General features: G+C 46.5%; 1 protein-coding gene across 1 annotated transcript in view; it reads right to left on the bottom strand.

Annotated features, from left to right (window-relative positions):
* Positions 1-5,283: 5,283 nt before the first annotated feature.
* Positions 5,284-16,202, bottom strand: part of LOC120944290 (protein mono-ADP-ribosyltransferase PARP14-like) — a 77,041-nt gene continuing 66,122 nt past the window's right edge. The window contains exons 14-17 of the mRNA XM_040358315.1: positions 15,292-15,921; positions 12,900-13,039; positions 7,998-8,172; positions 5,284-5,965 (exon numbers count right to left, since the gene is read on the bottom strand). Of these exons, the coding sequence (XP_040214249.1) occupies positions 5,676-5,965; positions 7,998-8,172; positions 12,900-13,039; positions 15,292-15,921 (1,235 nt within the window). The 3' untranslated portion in view covers positions 5,284-5,675. The remainder of the gene's footprint in view (positions 5,966-7,997; positions 8,173-12,899; positions 13,040-15,291; positions 15,922-16,202) is intronic.

Raw genomic sequence — 16,202 nt, 5'->3', positions numbered from 1 at the left:
ATCTAGAGTAAAGGCCCAAATAAAAATAATTTCCCCAGTCATGGGTCCGATGTTTTATTATTTTGAATTGCTGTTTATATTGTGTATTTTGGGTTGGGGGGGAGGTGGTGATAGAATCCACACAGGGGACATTTCTACATACAGAGAGTCACCCCAGGGAGGATCATAAATATGTGGAGCCCAATGTGAGGATGGGAGTAGTATCTGACCCCATAGGGTACCCTAAGGACCGACAGAAGAAATATATATGTGGAGCCCAATGTGAGGATGGGAGTAGTATCTGACCCCATAGGGTACCCTAAGGACCGACAGAAGATATATATATGTGGAGCCCAATGTGAGGATGGGAGTAGTATCTGACCCCATAGGGTAGCCTAAGGACTGACAGAAGATATATATATGTGGAGCCCAATGTGAGGATGGGAGTAGTATCTGACCCCATAGGGTACCCTAAGGACTGACAGAAGATATATATATGTGGAGCCCAATGTGAGGATGGGAGTAGTATCTGACCCCATAGGGTAGCCTAAGGACTGACAGAAGATATATATATGTGGAGCCCAATGTGAGGATGGGAGTAGTATCTGACCCCATAGGGTACCCTAAGGACAGACAGAAGATATATATATATGTGGAGCCCAATGTGAGGATGGGAGTAGTATCTGACCCCATAGGGTACCCTAAGGACCGACAGAAGATATATATATGTGGAGCCCAATGTGAGGATGGGAGTAGTGACCTGGACTCATTAATCAATTTCCTGACAAACTCAGGGTTACCCATACTGCCGCCTGATCCAAATTGCTATGGGTGAAACAAATGCAAACAAAAAACAGACCACATGCTCACCTTCCAATGTTTCAACGGCCAAGAGAATGGCTGCCGTCTGAGCAGTTCACTTTATTTTTAGCACACGAGCACAGAATGCATTTTCATTGGTTCACATTAAACAGAAACACCCATCAATCCTCCCACTCCCCTGTGAGGCTGTCATTGGCCAGTTCATATAAGGGCCTCTCCATATAGCACAAATCAGTTCTTGTTACAAGATTTAAAGTTCCTTCCAAAGTCATGAGACGCAAATTCCTTCTGGGATCTGTAAAGGCAGGAGCATGGGGGAAGGGTGACTTCCTATCGAGAAAAGTCCATCTGTATTTCCACACATGTCCAGGAATTCATCATAAAGGAGGGGCCGTAATTAGGAGTGAGAGCTTAGAGTGGAGAGTGGGGAGGATTACATCTGTTCTTAATAACATGTCCTTTGTATATTCAACCTTAAGTTCCAAGATGTACTTATAACTTTAAAACACCTATCTCTTCATTTCATTCCTGATATCTGACAAAATCTTTATCAAGGAAAATAAGCAGTATTGATCATTCTCATACATACATATGCATATATATCTTATAAGAAAAGCAACATTTGGCAACATTTAAGTGATTCTAATAATAAAAAGAATAAGCTCATCTTATCAAATAGGATTTTTTTCCCTAATCCACCACAGTAGTATCTGACCCCATAGGGTACCCTAAGGACTGACAGAAGATATATATATATATATATGGAGCCCAATGTGAGGATGGGAGTAGTATCTGACCCCATAGGGTACCCTAAGGACCGACAGAAGATATATATATGTGGAGCCCAATGTGTGGATGGGAGTATTATCTGACCCCATAGGGTACCCTAAGGACTGACAGAATATATATATATGTGGAGCCCAATGTGAGGATGGGAGTAGTATCTGACCCCATAGGGTACCCTAAGGAATGACAGAAGATATATATATATGTGGAGCCGAATGTGAGAATGGGAGTAGTATCTGACCCCATAGGGTACCCTAAGGACCGACAGAAGATATATATATATGGAGCCCAATGTGAGGATGGGAGTAGTATCTGACCCCATAGGGTACCCTAAGGACCGACAGAAGATATATATATGTGGAGCCCAATGTGTGGATGGGAGTAGTATCTGACCCCATAGGGTACCCTAAGGACTGACAGAAGATATATATATGTGGAGCCCAATGTGAGGATGGGAGTAGTATCTGACCCCATAGGGTACCCTAAAGACTAACAGAAGATATATATAGAAGGTCAGGAGTCCTATAAGATCTGATTCTATCCAATGATAAAAACAGGATAGGGCAGTGATTGGAGTATGTATGGGGGGTGGGGTGGAGTGTATATTGCCACCAATTATTCCCTATAGCAAACACTAAGACTGTACAATCAGAATCATTACACCTGTGAGATAATCTCTGCATAGCGATTGTATTAAAAAAAATTAATGCCGTAATATTCCGTCACATTAAAATAATCCAACTGTAAACATAAGAAACTATATATATGGAACAGTAAGGCATGGCTAGGCTATTAAAGGGGATCTCCGCTCAAACAAAATACCCGTGTGATTAGAGTCAGATGGAGGCTGCCGCCGTCTTGGTTATAACATGACAAAATGTGGAAAATTTCAAGGGGTATGAATACTTTTTCAAGGCACTGCATATATATATATATATATATATATATATATATATATATATATATATATATATATATTTTTTTTTTTTTTTTTTAAGACTCTGGGTTTACAATTTTAAAACATTTTTTTTTTGCTAGAAAATTACTTAGAAACCCCAAACATTATATAAAAAATTTGAACACCCTAGAGAATAAAATGGCGGTCATTGCAATACTTTCTGTCACACCGTATTTGCGCAGCGGTCTTACAAGCGCACTTTTTTTTTCATAAAAAAATAAGACAGTAAAGTCGGCCCAATTTTTTTTTTATATTGTGAAAGATAATGTTACGCCGAGTAAAAGGATACCCAACACGTCACGCTTCAAAATTGTGCTCCGCTCGTGGAATGGCGACAAACTTTTACCCTTAGGCTCCATTCATACGAATGCGTTTTTTGATGCGTTTTTCAGAGATGCAGGGAAATTTTTTAACACGGGTTTCCTTTGGAAGACGTTCACATCAATGCTTTTTTGTGCCTCTGCGTTTTTGGAAAGGGCCGGGGACTTTTTTTCCCCCGCAAAAAGCAGCGTTTTGCATGTAATAGAATTCAATGGACCCGCATCCAAAATGCAAGTAACACGTTTTTACCGTGATTTTGCTGCGATTTGCGTTTTTAATTTTTATATTTTTTACCTGTTTATAGCTGGTTGTTATAAGAAGTGTAACAAATGTAAAATTGGCGACTTAAAAAAACAAAATTAATAAAAAAACAAAAAAGAAAACGCAAATCGCTGTAAAATTGCGGTAAAACCGCGGGTCGGAAAACGCAGCAAGCACCGCAAAAAGCACTGCAAAAACGCTCAAAAGCAACATGCATAGGTGTGAATCGAGCCTGAAAAATCTCCATAGGCGACGTTTAAAATATTCTACAGGTTGAATGTTTTAAGATACAGAGGAGGTCTGGGGCTAGAATTATTGCTCTCGCTCTGACGATCGCGGCGATGCCTCACATGTGCGGTTTTAACAACGTTTTCAAATGTGGGCGCTACTCACGTATGCGTTCGCTTCTGCGCGCGAGCTCTTCGGGATGGGGCGCTTTAAAAAAAAAAAAATTTTTTTTTTTTTCTTATTTATTTTACTTGATTTTATTTATTTTTACACTGTTTAAAAAAAAAAAAAACTGGGTCACTTTTATTCCTATTACAAGGAATGTAAACATCTCTTTTAATAGAAAAACGCATGACAGGCAGGGCTGTCTTAATGAGAGGGCACTGCCCAGGGGCCCCAGATGCATTGGGGCCCCTGCACTTTCCCCAAAGCAGCTGGTCCTTGAGCCCACGCTGCCCCTGAAATCGGGGGCCCATGATGGCACTGAGAGTGATAGATACACAAGGGGGGCAGTCTGCCCCCTACCTACTTGATGTCTGTTTACCTGCACTGTCATCATTGTAGGGGCCCCAGAGCATTACTTTGCCCAGGGGCCCATGATGATATTAAGATGGCCCTGATGACAGGTCCTCTTAAATATGAGATCTGGGGGTCAAAAAGACCACCGCTCGCTGTATAAATGTGAATGGTCCCAAAAATGTGTCAAAAGTGTCCGATGTGTCCGCCGTAATGTCGCAGTCCTGACAAAAATCGCAGATCGCCGCCATTACTAGTAAAAAAAATTAAATAAAAAAAAAATGTCTTAATTCTATCCCCTATTTTGTAGGCGTTATAACGTTTGCGCAAACCGATCACTAAACGCTTATTGCGATTTTTTTTTTACCAAAAATATGTAGAAGAATACGTATCGGCCTAAACTGAGGGAAATTTTTTTATATCTTTTTTTGGGGATAATTATTATATATTTATTATAGCAAAAAGTAAAAAATATTGGCCCGGATTCTCGTAGCACTTACGCGGACGTTTCTCGAGATACGCCGCGTAAGTGTAATGATGCGCCGTCGTATCTATGCGCCGTGCCCACAGAACTAGATACGCCTGAAAATAGGCTTCCTACGACCGACGTAACTTTCCTACGCCGGGTGTATCTTGGGCGCATATTTACACTGGCCACCTCATTGCAAATATGCTAATGAGTGAGATACGCCGATTCACGAATGTACTTGCGCCCGGCTTATTAATATACGTGGTTTACGTAAGTCGTACGTCCGGCGTAAAGTTATTCCACATAAAGCAGGTGTAAGTCATGTTAAGGTATGGACCAGGGAACAGCCGTCGTATTTTACGTTGTTTACGTAGTAGTAGTACGTGAATGGGGCTGGGCGTAGGTGTTACGTTCATGTCGTAGGCATTGAGCCGTCGTATCTTAGGGAGTATATTCAACGTGATTCTGAGCATGCGCGCGCATGCGCGCGCATGCGCCGTTCGTTTGGCCCATCATTTGCATGGGGTCACACTTCATTTAAATGGATCACGCCCACCTTCCACCTACTTTGAATTAGGCGGGCTTACGCCTACGATTTTACGTTACGCTGGCGCAACGTTGAGAGCGAGTGCTTTGTGAATACTGTTCTTGCCTCTCTGTGTTACGTCGGCGTAGCGCATATGAGATGCGCTTCGCCGGCAGAAATATGCGCCGCTCTACGAGAATCCGGGCCATTGTGGTTTTTTTTTTTTTTAAATTGTCGCTTTATTTTTGTTTATAACGCAAAAAATAAAAACCGCAGAGGCGATCAAATACCACCAAAAGAAAGCTCTATTTGTGGGGAAAAAAGGACGTCAATTTTGTTTGGGAGCCACGCCGCACGACCGCGCAATCGTCATTCAAAGTGCGACAGCGGCGAAAGCTGAAATTTCGCCCTGGGCAGGAAGGGGGTATATGTGCCCAGTAAGCAAGGGGTTAAATTATATTTCCCTTCACCAAACAGGAAGTGAGAAAAAAATCTCTGAACGGCGGTGAAAGGCAGAAAATCAAAGCTAATCGGAGTCTTGCCTTCCCCTTCTCTGTATTGATCTTGTATTGCCCGGCTACAGGTGCACTTTACAGTTAGAGAGTTCCATCCGAAGCTGATCAGAGGGGGAGGGGGGGTTTGATGATCAGAGTTACTTTCAGGCACTTTAAGGGAAGGCCGGTGACGCCGGAAGGTGGAGGAAGACGCACACAAGAGGAGTGATCTTGTCAGGCGATGCTGCGAGCTGTTCAGGGAAGCTGCTGAGAGTCTTGACACTTCCCCCGTAGTCCTCGTCGTGTTCTCTGAGGTCACTTGGTGAAGGTGATGAGATATTCCGGATAGGCCTGGACGTCATTGAATATCACGAACACTGAGGGTGTCGCTATGTTATCTGTGGCGCTGTCGTACAGGTCGGTGGGGTTTGATGGGCTCTTGGCTGGAGGGATGATCATCGCGGCATTCCCCACACAGTAGACCCCGGTGAGGACGCGGACCAGGTACATGTACTTGTATTTATTTGTATCCGGTTTGGAGTATGTGTCGTCCGCAGAGTAAATGGCATCAGCAGCGAAATACGTTCCTTTTCCCAACAACGCAGCTTTATTTATACAAAGAGAGAAAGAAATTGTCCAGAGATCAGAAATACAACACAGAATATACACACGAGGATACCCAACGCCCGGATTCACAAAGCAATTACGCCGAAGTATCTCGAGATACGCCGCGTAAGTGTAACTATGCGCCGTCATATCTGTGCGCCGTGCCCACAATCTGAGATACGCCTGAAAATAGGCTTCCTACGACTGACGTAACTTTCCTACGCCGGCGTATCGTGGGCGCATTTCACGCTCCCATAGATTTTCTATGCACATATGCAAATGAGGGAGATACGCCGATTCACAAGACGTAAGTCGTACGTCCGGCGTAAAGTTATTACCAATATAGGAGGCGCAACTCATGCAAAGGTATGGACAAGGGAACACAGCCGTCGTATCTTTTGTCGTTTACGTTGTACGTGAATATGACTAGGCGTAGGTTACGTTCACGTCGTACGCAGTGATCCGTCGTATCTTAGGCAGTTGTCTCGACGTGATTCTGAGCATGCGCACTGGGATGCGGCCACAGGACTGCGCATGCGCCGTTCATTTTAAGTACTTCTATGGCGCTTGGCCCATCATTTACATGGGGTCACGCCTCAATAGCATGGCTCACGCCCACTTCCACCTACGCCGGCTTACGCAGAGGAAACCCAGCGTATCTTTAACAGCGAGTGGGAGCGATGCCCACTCTGGCTAGAGGGGCGACGAGAACTGTTTGCTGGAAGCAGGAGTGTTTCCTATTTGTGACTGTACACCTGAACCTACCTACCTACTTACCTACCTACCTACCCACCCATTCAACTTCTTTTCTACTAAAGTTCTACAAATAAATCCCAGAAAAAAAAGTGCATTGTGTGGACATTGGAATTCTTCAGACTTTCACTTTACCCTGGACAGCGAGAAGATAGAAGTAACGTGCCACCCAAAATATAACCAGCAGCTCCTCCGGGGGTAGTGCTACATATGTTTTTATTATTGAGCTGTATGTTTGTAGGATTTTTTAACCACTTAAGGACCCCTTCACGCCGATTTACGTCGGCAGATTGGCACGGCTGGGCACATCAACGTATATGTACGTTGCCCTTTAAGCCCAGCCGTGGGGTCGCGCGCATGCGCCGTGGGCGCGTGCATGCGACCCGGCCCGAAGCTCCGTGACCACGGGCGCGGGACTCGCAGACCCGATCGCCGCTGGAGTCCCGCGATCGGTCCCCAGGGGTGTAGAACGGGGAGAGCTGTATGTAAACACAGCTTCCCCATTCTTCACTGTGGCGCCGTGATCGATCGTGTGTTCCCTAGGGAATCACAATTGATGATGTCACACCTACAGCCACACCCCCCTACAGTTAGAAACAGACATGAGGTCACACATAACCCCATCAGCGCCCCCTAGTGGTTAACTCCCAAACTGCAATTGTCGTTTTCACAATAAACAATGCATTTTAAATGCATTTGTTGCCGTGAAAATGACAATGGTCCCAAAAATGTGTCAAAATTGTCCGAAGTGTCCGCCATAATGTCGCAGTCACAAAAACAAACGCTAATCGCCGCCATTAGTAGTAAAAAATAAATAATTAATAAAAATGCAATACAACTATCCCCTATTTTGTAAACGCTATAAATTTTGCGCAAACCAATCGATAAACACTTATTGCGATTTTTTTTCACCAAAAATAGGTAGAAGAATACGTAACGGCCTAAACTGAGGAAAAAAATTGTCGCTCTATTTTTGTTTATAGCGCAAAAAATAAAAACCGCAGAGGTGATCAAATACCACCAAAAGAAAGCTCTATTTGTGGGAAAAAAAGGAGGCCAATTTTGTTTGGGAGCCACGTCGCACGACCGCGCAATTGTCAGTTAAATCCACGCAGTGCCGAATCGCAAAAACTGGCTGGGTCCTTTAGCTGCCTAAAGGTCCGGGTCTTAAGTGGTTAAAGAGCCGCCTCTGTGTTTAGGTGGAGTTGCTCTCAGTTGGTCCTGTATCAGACCTGGGAAGAATACAGAAAGATAACAAGGCGGGGGGTTTCTTCTCACCATTGGCCCCAGCGTAGGCTCTGTTGAACCCGTTATGATTTATATAATCTGTTGTCGCACTGTCTGTGCCGTGGAAGAGCCTCTTCTCATTGTTCTTGTTGCCATTCTTGGTATCGATGCTGTTTTTCTTTATTTGGTAGTTCTGATGCAAATGCGTGTTCTGTATCCTCTCAATCTGGGGGGGAAAGGAAATTAAACAGAATTATCCTCTGTGTTCACTCTGATGACATGGGAAGTGTTCCTGCTGTGACAATAGAAGAATAGAGGAAAGTGACACGGGGTTCTCACAAATGCAGAGTTAGAAGCTCCACTAGTTCTGTTCAGAGCGGAGAAAGCTGACCTTGCAGCCTTCTCTGAGTTTTGTAATTTCCAGACGGGGTCTGGAGTCCAGAGACTTCAAAGAGCTTTGAGAGGAAAAAAGACCGTAGTTCCATGTCCAGGTCTTACTGGAGACAAGGGGGCTTTGTGTGTGTATAGATGTGTCTAGCCTTTATAATCTGAGGCCGATAAACATAATAAGGTCTATAATCATTGGCTTGGGATGGTTCAGGGCTTAACCTTCCCCAGGAGTACAGGTTATAAAGAGCTTTGGGAGGGAAGAAGTCTGTAATCCTGTGTCCATGTCTTACTGGAGACCAGTGGGCTTTGTGTGTTTTTACAATTGTGTCTAGCCTTTATAATCTAAGGTCTATAATTAGGGTTGTCCAGATACCGATACCAGTATCGGTATCGGGACCGATACCGAGTATTTGCGCTAGTACTCGTACTCGCGCAAATACTCCCGATACCAAAATAGAATACTTTTTTTTTTTTTTTTTGTGACATCGAACACAAATTGGATGGCACCATTGGATGGCACTGATAGGTGGCACTGGCATTGATTGAATGGCACTCATAAATGGATGGCACTGATAGGTGGCACTGGCATTGATTGGGTGGCACTGATGAGATGCACTAATAAGCTGCCTCCCTGCACTGATGCACTAATGGGCACTGATCTACACTGATAGGTGGCACTGGCTAGCTGCACTTTTGGGCACTGGCACCGATGAGCTGCACTGACAGTGATCACTCCTTCAATGATATGTAGTTTTCCAGTACCGTATGCTAAAAAACAGCCCCACACCATGATGTACCAGTTCTTCATAATTCTAAAGAAAATATCTTTGGTCTGTATTGTGGTTTGAAAACGGTCACATGACATTAAAAAAAAGTATCGATATTCGGTATCGGCGACTACTTGAAAAAAAGTATCGGTACTTGTACTCGGTCCTAAAAAAGTGGTATCGGGACAACCCTATCTATAATCATTGGCTTGGGATAGTTCAGGGCTCCACCCTCCCCAAGTAAGGTGACCATGTGTCCCGGATTGCCTGGGACAGTCCTGCATTTTGCAGGTCTGTATCGGGCACCTTCATTTCAGGACAATACAGTGTCCAGAAAAGAAACTCACAGCCACCCCCGAGGAAGATCTGATGCTGTCAGGTCACCTGAGTCCAGGGGACAGATGCACTCCGTAGGGGTCAGGAGTGCACCGCTAAGGACGTGGACCCTAGGACTGACTGCTACGGATGGAACTGGGAGGTTCCAGAAGGCAGGTCCACCAACACAGATCCCACTGGGAGCTAGAGCATAGATTCCCCAGGGCACGGAGTCTAAGAGCCAGCAGGTGTTCACCAGAGCCTCTAGTGGTGAGGATGGACTGCGCTGCAACTGGCTCCAGGTCGCGGCCCCCAGGGTCTCCCAGCTCACGCTCTCGGTAGCCTACAGGAGAAAGAGGAAGGAAGCAGCAGACTGAAACAACAAGGATAGTCAGGAGATTAGCCAAAAGTTCAGGGCAACAAGCAGATAGGGATAGTCGAAGAACACGCCAAAGGTCGGGGTATGAAGCAGACGAGGACAGTCAAGAACAAGCCAAAGTCGGTAAACAGGATCAGACGTAGAACACAGAGCAATGAGCACACGGAAGCCAAACACACAATGTTGATCAGCAGGGCTGGCTTGCAGTGCACAGGTTAATATAGAGTTCCCTGATAGGGCCTGGGGTGGAGCCATGCTTAGAGGAGAGATTACTTAAGCAGCCCGGTGAGAGTGGCTGGCCTCTTAATCTGAGCACATGTTGAGGTAAGCTGACAGACAAACATTACTGCATCACCATGACAGATGCCCCCCAAAAAAGACCGCCACATTGCCGCTTTACTGGAGAGGCACAATCCCCACCCCCTGCTTGCAATTGGAGAAATCATAAGTCCCGCCTCTTGTGTCCAATCACTGCAGGGCAGTCTAGAGCCAGCGTTGGAACAAGGTAAAACGGGTCCCGACCGGCAAGGACAAGTACTGTCAGTGAGTAAATTGGCAGTGCGGTGGTTTTTTTATTTGGGGGGGGGGTGGTAAGTGTCTCTGGGTAGAGTGCGCACCCACCGCCCCGGCTGTGTTAGGATTCGTTACAGCACAAGCCAATTTTTGGGAAGTGGGGGGTGTCCTTGATTGGCAGTTTGGAAATGTGGTCACCCTACCCCCAGGAGTCCATGAGGCTGCAAGGGAAAAGCCAGAAGAGTGCATGTGTGCATCAGACAGGTGAAGTCCGTGGGGGCCAGAGAAGCAGGGAGCTGTGAAAGGTACAACTTGTCATGGATATGCAATAAAGTCTGGCAGCTTACCTGTCTCATGTGTTCATTAGAGGCCTGACCCTCTTTCTGGCTGTCTTTTATCACCTTCCTCCCTGTATGGCGCCATCCCAGGAAGCCTATATTAACCACTGCACTGCTAGTCTGCTTTGCTGTTCAACCTTTGTTTGTAGCTTGTTCCTGTCTGCAGTGTGTTACGTTTACCTTCCTGTGTACCGACCTTGGCTCGTCTCTGACTTCTCCTGTTTGCCTGTTTCCCTGACCCTTGGCCTGTTCCTTGATTACCCTTGTCTGCCTGTTGCCCCGACCTCGGCTTACCTATCACTATCGCTTGTCCTTGTTGCTGCTTCCTCTCTCTCCCTGCGGAGCGTGACCTTGGGCACCCCAGGGGTCGCGACCTGGATCCAGCTGCGGCGAAGGCCATCCTCACCACCAGAGGCTCTGGTGAACAAAAAGCTGGGTCTTAGACTCCGCCCTGGGGAATCTTGGGCTCACGCTTCCTCTCTGATCGCAGCAGTCGGCCATAGGGTTCACTACCCTGTGGTGCATCCCTGACCCCAACGGGGTGCACTTGTCACCTGGCCACAGGTGACCTGACACAACTGTTGTATGAGACTCACCGGAAAATGCAGTACACATGAGCCAATACCCCAGAATATCACACCGCACTATATGGGATCATGTCTATATAGGAGGAATCTATGCTGGATGGGAGGAGGACACTACTGGGGTGCTCCGTGGGGAATGTGCAGCAAGTGACATGAACTAAGCATGGGTGCCCCCAGGAAATTTTCTACAAGACGTGTAACGCTACCCCTGTAGGAGCCTCTATACGTGAACCAGTTCTTCCCCAGAGTTAGTGCAGGGGCAGCCAGGCACATGCAGACATTTCACTCATTCTGGCCCAGTGATCAGTCTAGGGCAGTGATGGCGAACCTCGGCACCCCAGATGTTTTGGAATTACATTTCCCATGATGCTCAACTACACTGTAGAGTGCAAGAACATCATGGGAAACAAGTTCCAAAACATCTGGGGGGCCGAGGTTCGCCATCACTGGTCTAGGGGATAAGAAAAACGGTGCTCAAAGAGTTACCATTGGGCCAGACTTTAGAGGCATAGAAAACAATGTGGAGGTTAGAAAAATAAAAATATATTGAAAGAAAATACACGGTATAGTCAAAAATTTTCAAAATTGATAAAAAAAAGTAATATAAAATGATACAATTTGTACAGTGAGCCCTTGTGTATCAACGCGTTTCACCGTTAGGCTTCCTCAGGATTCATTCAAGATTCAAGGAAGTAACAAAAAGAAAGATAACGAGTAACGAGGCCAAGAGTCTCACTGTCTTGGCCTCATCTGTAAATGTCCAGTGGTCAAAGCATTTTAAGTAAAAAATATCCAACAGGGATGGACTGGCCATTAGGACTACAGGGAGTTTCCCGGTGGGCCGATGGCTCAGTGGGCCGGCTTCAGTGACAGTCGACCGCCGCCCCCCCCCTCCGCTCCTCTGTCTCTCCCTGCCCACAGCGCTCACCCGGGGGGAACAAAGAAGCAGGGGGAGGAACAGAGGAGCAGGGGGGACGACAGAGGATCATGGGGGGAGGGGACAGACAGCTGACTCAACAGCTATGGCCTGGGAGTTTCTCACTTCAGCCTAATCTTGTCCCATAAGGGGGGGCACCAAACTGATTCTTTGCCCCGGGTGAAATAATGTCTAGTTTCCCCACTGGTACTGCCTATAAGAGTACCAGTACCAGCCGTTCTACTCTAATAAAGTAGAACATTTAGTGGCTAGTGAATGGGCAGAGGGGGCTTGGGTGGCCGGGAGGGGTGCGGGAGTTGTCCGGCCGCCATGGGAGAGACCTGTCAAAGTGGGCCAGTCTGGATGAAGTCCAGGGCCAAATTTTTGTCCCAGTCCAGCCCTGATATCCAATATATATATATATATATATATATATAATCAGTGATGTGAATAGAACTAGTCATCTGCTTCTTGTTGTTCTGCAGTCTTTTGGAACGCCCTACAGTATATATTGGATATTTTTGACATAAAACGCAGCCGCGATCGGCGCATTGCGCGCTCCCCGCGGGCCCGTGAGAGCGGCCGTTCTGCAACGCAGTCATATGACGTCGTTCCAGAACGAGAGCCGCACCGCTCCGCCGTCATTTGATGGTGGGCGGGCGTCAAGCAGTTAACGTTTGCCTTGAAATTTGCATATGTGATGTGGAGGGGATTTTGGCGTAACAGAGCGGAGTTTAACCCTCGGTATTACCTTAATTATCCTCATTTGACACGACTGTGTGAAGAGCCCTTCGACCTCTGAGTAGTCCGAGTTGCTGCTGGTCAGCGGGACCACCTTCAGCTGGGTGTTGTCCATCTTATCCCAATACGGGGGGGTTACCAGAGACTCGGCTGTAATATGAAGAGTTACAATTTGGTTTCATTGTAGAACACAATTATCACCCATCAGTGTACATCATAGGTGTGCGCAGCCTATTGCATTAGGGTTCGATCCTAGGGTCACAGGCGCCTGGTGCAGAAATATTTCTGGCGCCCCCACATGGTCAGAGACTGCAGACATAGTACAGGAGATGGTCAGAGACTGCATACATACTATAGGAGAGATACGTTGGATCACTGTCTACGGTGTGAACGTAACCTACGCCCAGCCATATTCACGTCCAACATAAACAACGTAAAATACGACGGCTTGAGTTCCCTGGTGCAGCCATTTGCATGGATGCTGCTGAGTTACACCTCTTTTATGGGGCATAACTTTACGCCAGACGTATGACTTTACGCGTACTGCGTCGGACGTACGTACGTTCGTGAATCGGCGTATCTGCCTCATTTGCATATCTGAATAGAAAATCAATGGGAGCGCCAAATACGTCCAGCGTAAATATGCGCCCACTCTACGCCGGCGTAGGCAAGTTACGTCGGTCGGATGAAGCCTATTTTCAGGCGTATCTTAGTTTCTGAGTCCGGCGCACAGATACGACGGCGCATATTTGCACTTTCGCGGCGTATCTCGAGATACGTTGGCGCAAGTGCTTTGTAAATCCCGGCCTTAGACTTTAAGTGGTTAAACTTCCTGCATTTACACACAGAAGATTGATCCAAGAAGGAAGTTGGATACAATGTTTCATGTTGTTACAAACTTGGCAGACTGCCGGGATTTTTTCTTTACACACACAGAAGTTTATCCCTTTGATCTAAGAAGGAAGTTAGTAACAATGTTTCCTGTTGTTATAAACTGATTTTTTCTTTACACACAGAAGTGTATCCCTTTGATCTAAGAAGGAAGTTAGTAACAATGTTTCACTTTGTTACAAACTGATTTTTTCTTTACACACAGAAGTTTATCCCTTTGATCTAAGAAGGAAGTTAGTTACAATGTTTTATGTTAAAAACTTGTCAGACTGCCCGGATTTTTTCTTTTGACAGCTGAGTGATCAGATAAAGTCTCTCCACTTGTTACATGAAAGAATCGGAAAACTCTGCAATAGAGATCATCGGGGGTGGGGGGATCGAGATCACGACTTTTTAGCGATAAATTGTGCAGCTCTAATCTGAGTCCCCCTTACCTTAGTGTACTCACTCGCTTGGAGACAGGAGAGAGAAGAGAGGGAGAGGGGGGAGACTTCAGTCACAGACAATGGAAGGGGAGCTCACTCACCCGAGGATGGAGGCTCAGATATCAACACCTTTCATTCACAATGTATGTGCCGGTTGCTGATCTTCAAAGTTCCAGCCCACACTTCCCTTTCATGAGGCACAGAACGCCGGAGATTGGAATGTGGGCGGGCAGACAAAGTAGTAGGAACGGGAGAAGGAGGAGCAGATCAAGCCCTCTCTTCTGTCCTGCCCGTGTATGGGGGGTGGGGCCCGCGTGCACACCTATGCACTCAGCAGGTTGTGGTACTTGGTTACTTGGGGAGCCACGGTCCATTCTGAACCTTGTGTGTGGGTTTCAGGGGGTCTGAAGCCCGGGCACGTGATTCAAAACCCAGACTGTCTGGGGGAATACGGGACGGGTGGCAACCCTAGTCTGGGGGTCTGCACCATACTCTATCTTGGCCTTCCAGGTTGAATACGGGACGGGTGGCCACCTTAGTCTGGGGGTCTGCACCATACTCTATCTTGGCCTTCCAGGTTGAATACGGGACGGGTGGCCACCCTAGTCTGGGGGTCTGCACCATACTCTATCTTGGATTTCCAGGTTGAATACGGGACGGGTGGCCACCCTAGTCTGGGGGTCTGCACCATACTCTATCTTGGCCTTCCAGGTTGAATACGGGACGGGTGGCCACCCTAGTCTGGGGGTCTTCACCATACTCTATCTTGGCCTTCCAGGTTGAATACGGGACGGGTGGCCACCCTAGTCTGGGGGTCTGCACCATACTCTATCTTGGCCTTCCAGGTTGAATACGGGACGGGTGGCCACCCTAGTCTGGAGGTCTGCACCATACTCTATCTTGGCCTTCCAGGTTGGTTCTCGGCATGAATACCTCCCTCCCGAGTAATAAAGAATGGAGTTCACTTCTATGACCACCAAGGCCTCCCAAGGCTGGCAATTCATTTCGATTTCTATTAGCTATTCCAATAACAATTAACAATATTGATTATTGATAAAGATATGAAGACGAATGAATGGAAATTACCATTTTTTGGATTCCTATGGAGTTTGATTGTTTTTCCTTTGGGATCCAATGCTGTTTTTCGCTCTGCGATGGCCTTGTATTTCACACCGGCGATATGAACATCCACGGCACTGTTGTTAGTAAAAGCCTTTTCCAGCTCCGAATTGGTCATTTTGTCGAAGGGAATAAAGTTGGTGCCTTGGTAATGTCCCCACTCCACCACGTTACTGTACATCTCCGCCTCTCGTTCCCGCGTCTTCCGATCCCGCACACCTTTTATCATGGCTTGGATCTTATTACTGACCTCCAGAACGTCCTTGGTGAGGCCCGTCACCTGTATGGTGGACTGCGGTGAGTCGAAATTAATATATACCCCATTGTCCCTCTGAAGCTGAACCAGAACCCCATGGTCCTTATCATCTAAGTCCTGTATCCAGGGATCGGCGATCGTATTGTCATGCTGATCCTTTGTTGCGAGACCCTGGAGATAGTCTGAGGCGGCTTTCACAGATTCTTGTCGCTCGGCACACAGGTGGATAATGGCCGGCTCAATGTTTTCTCTCAGCTCAAAGACTTTGGGTTCTTCTACTTCGTCCTCTTCTTCTTCTTCTTCTTTGGTGTTTTTTTTGTTAGATGTCCCAAAAATGTTCGCTATAAGAAAGTAAAGAATATTTCGATGATTTCATGTGTACCATGTGGAAGGACAGTTAGTGAAAATCAGTTGCAGTCTCACTGTGCCCATTTGCAGTCTAAATGTGCCCATTCGTAGTCTCACTGTGCCCAATTGTCTAACTGTGCCCATTTGCAGTCTCACTGTGCCCAGTTGTAGTCTCACTGTGCCCATTTGCAGTCTCACTGTGCCCAGTTGTAGTCTCACTGTGCCCATTTGCAGTCTCGCTGTGCCCATTTGTAGTCTCACTGTGCCCATTTGC

The sequence above is a fragment of the Rana temporaria genome, chromosome 6, assembly GCF_905171775.1.
Source record: "Rana temporaria chromosome 6, aRanTem1.1, whole genome shotgun sequence".
Taxonomy (NCBI): domain Eukaryota; kingdom Metazoa; phylum Chordata; class Amphibia; order Anura; family Ranidae; genus Rana; species Rana temporaria.
This window is presented reverse-complemented; position numbering and strand designations above follow the sequence as displayed.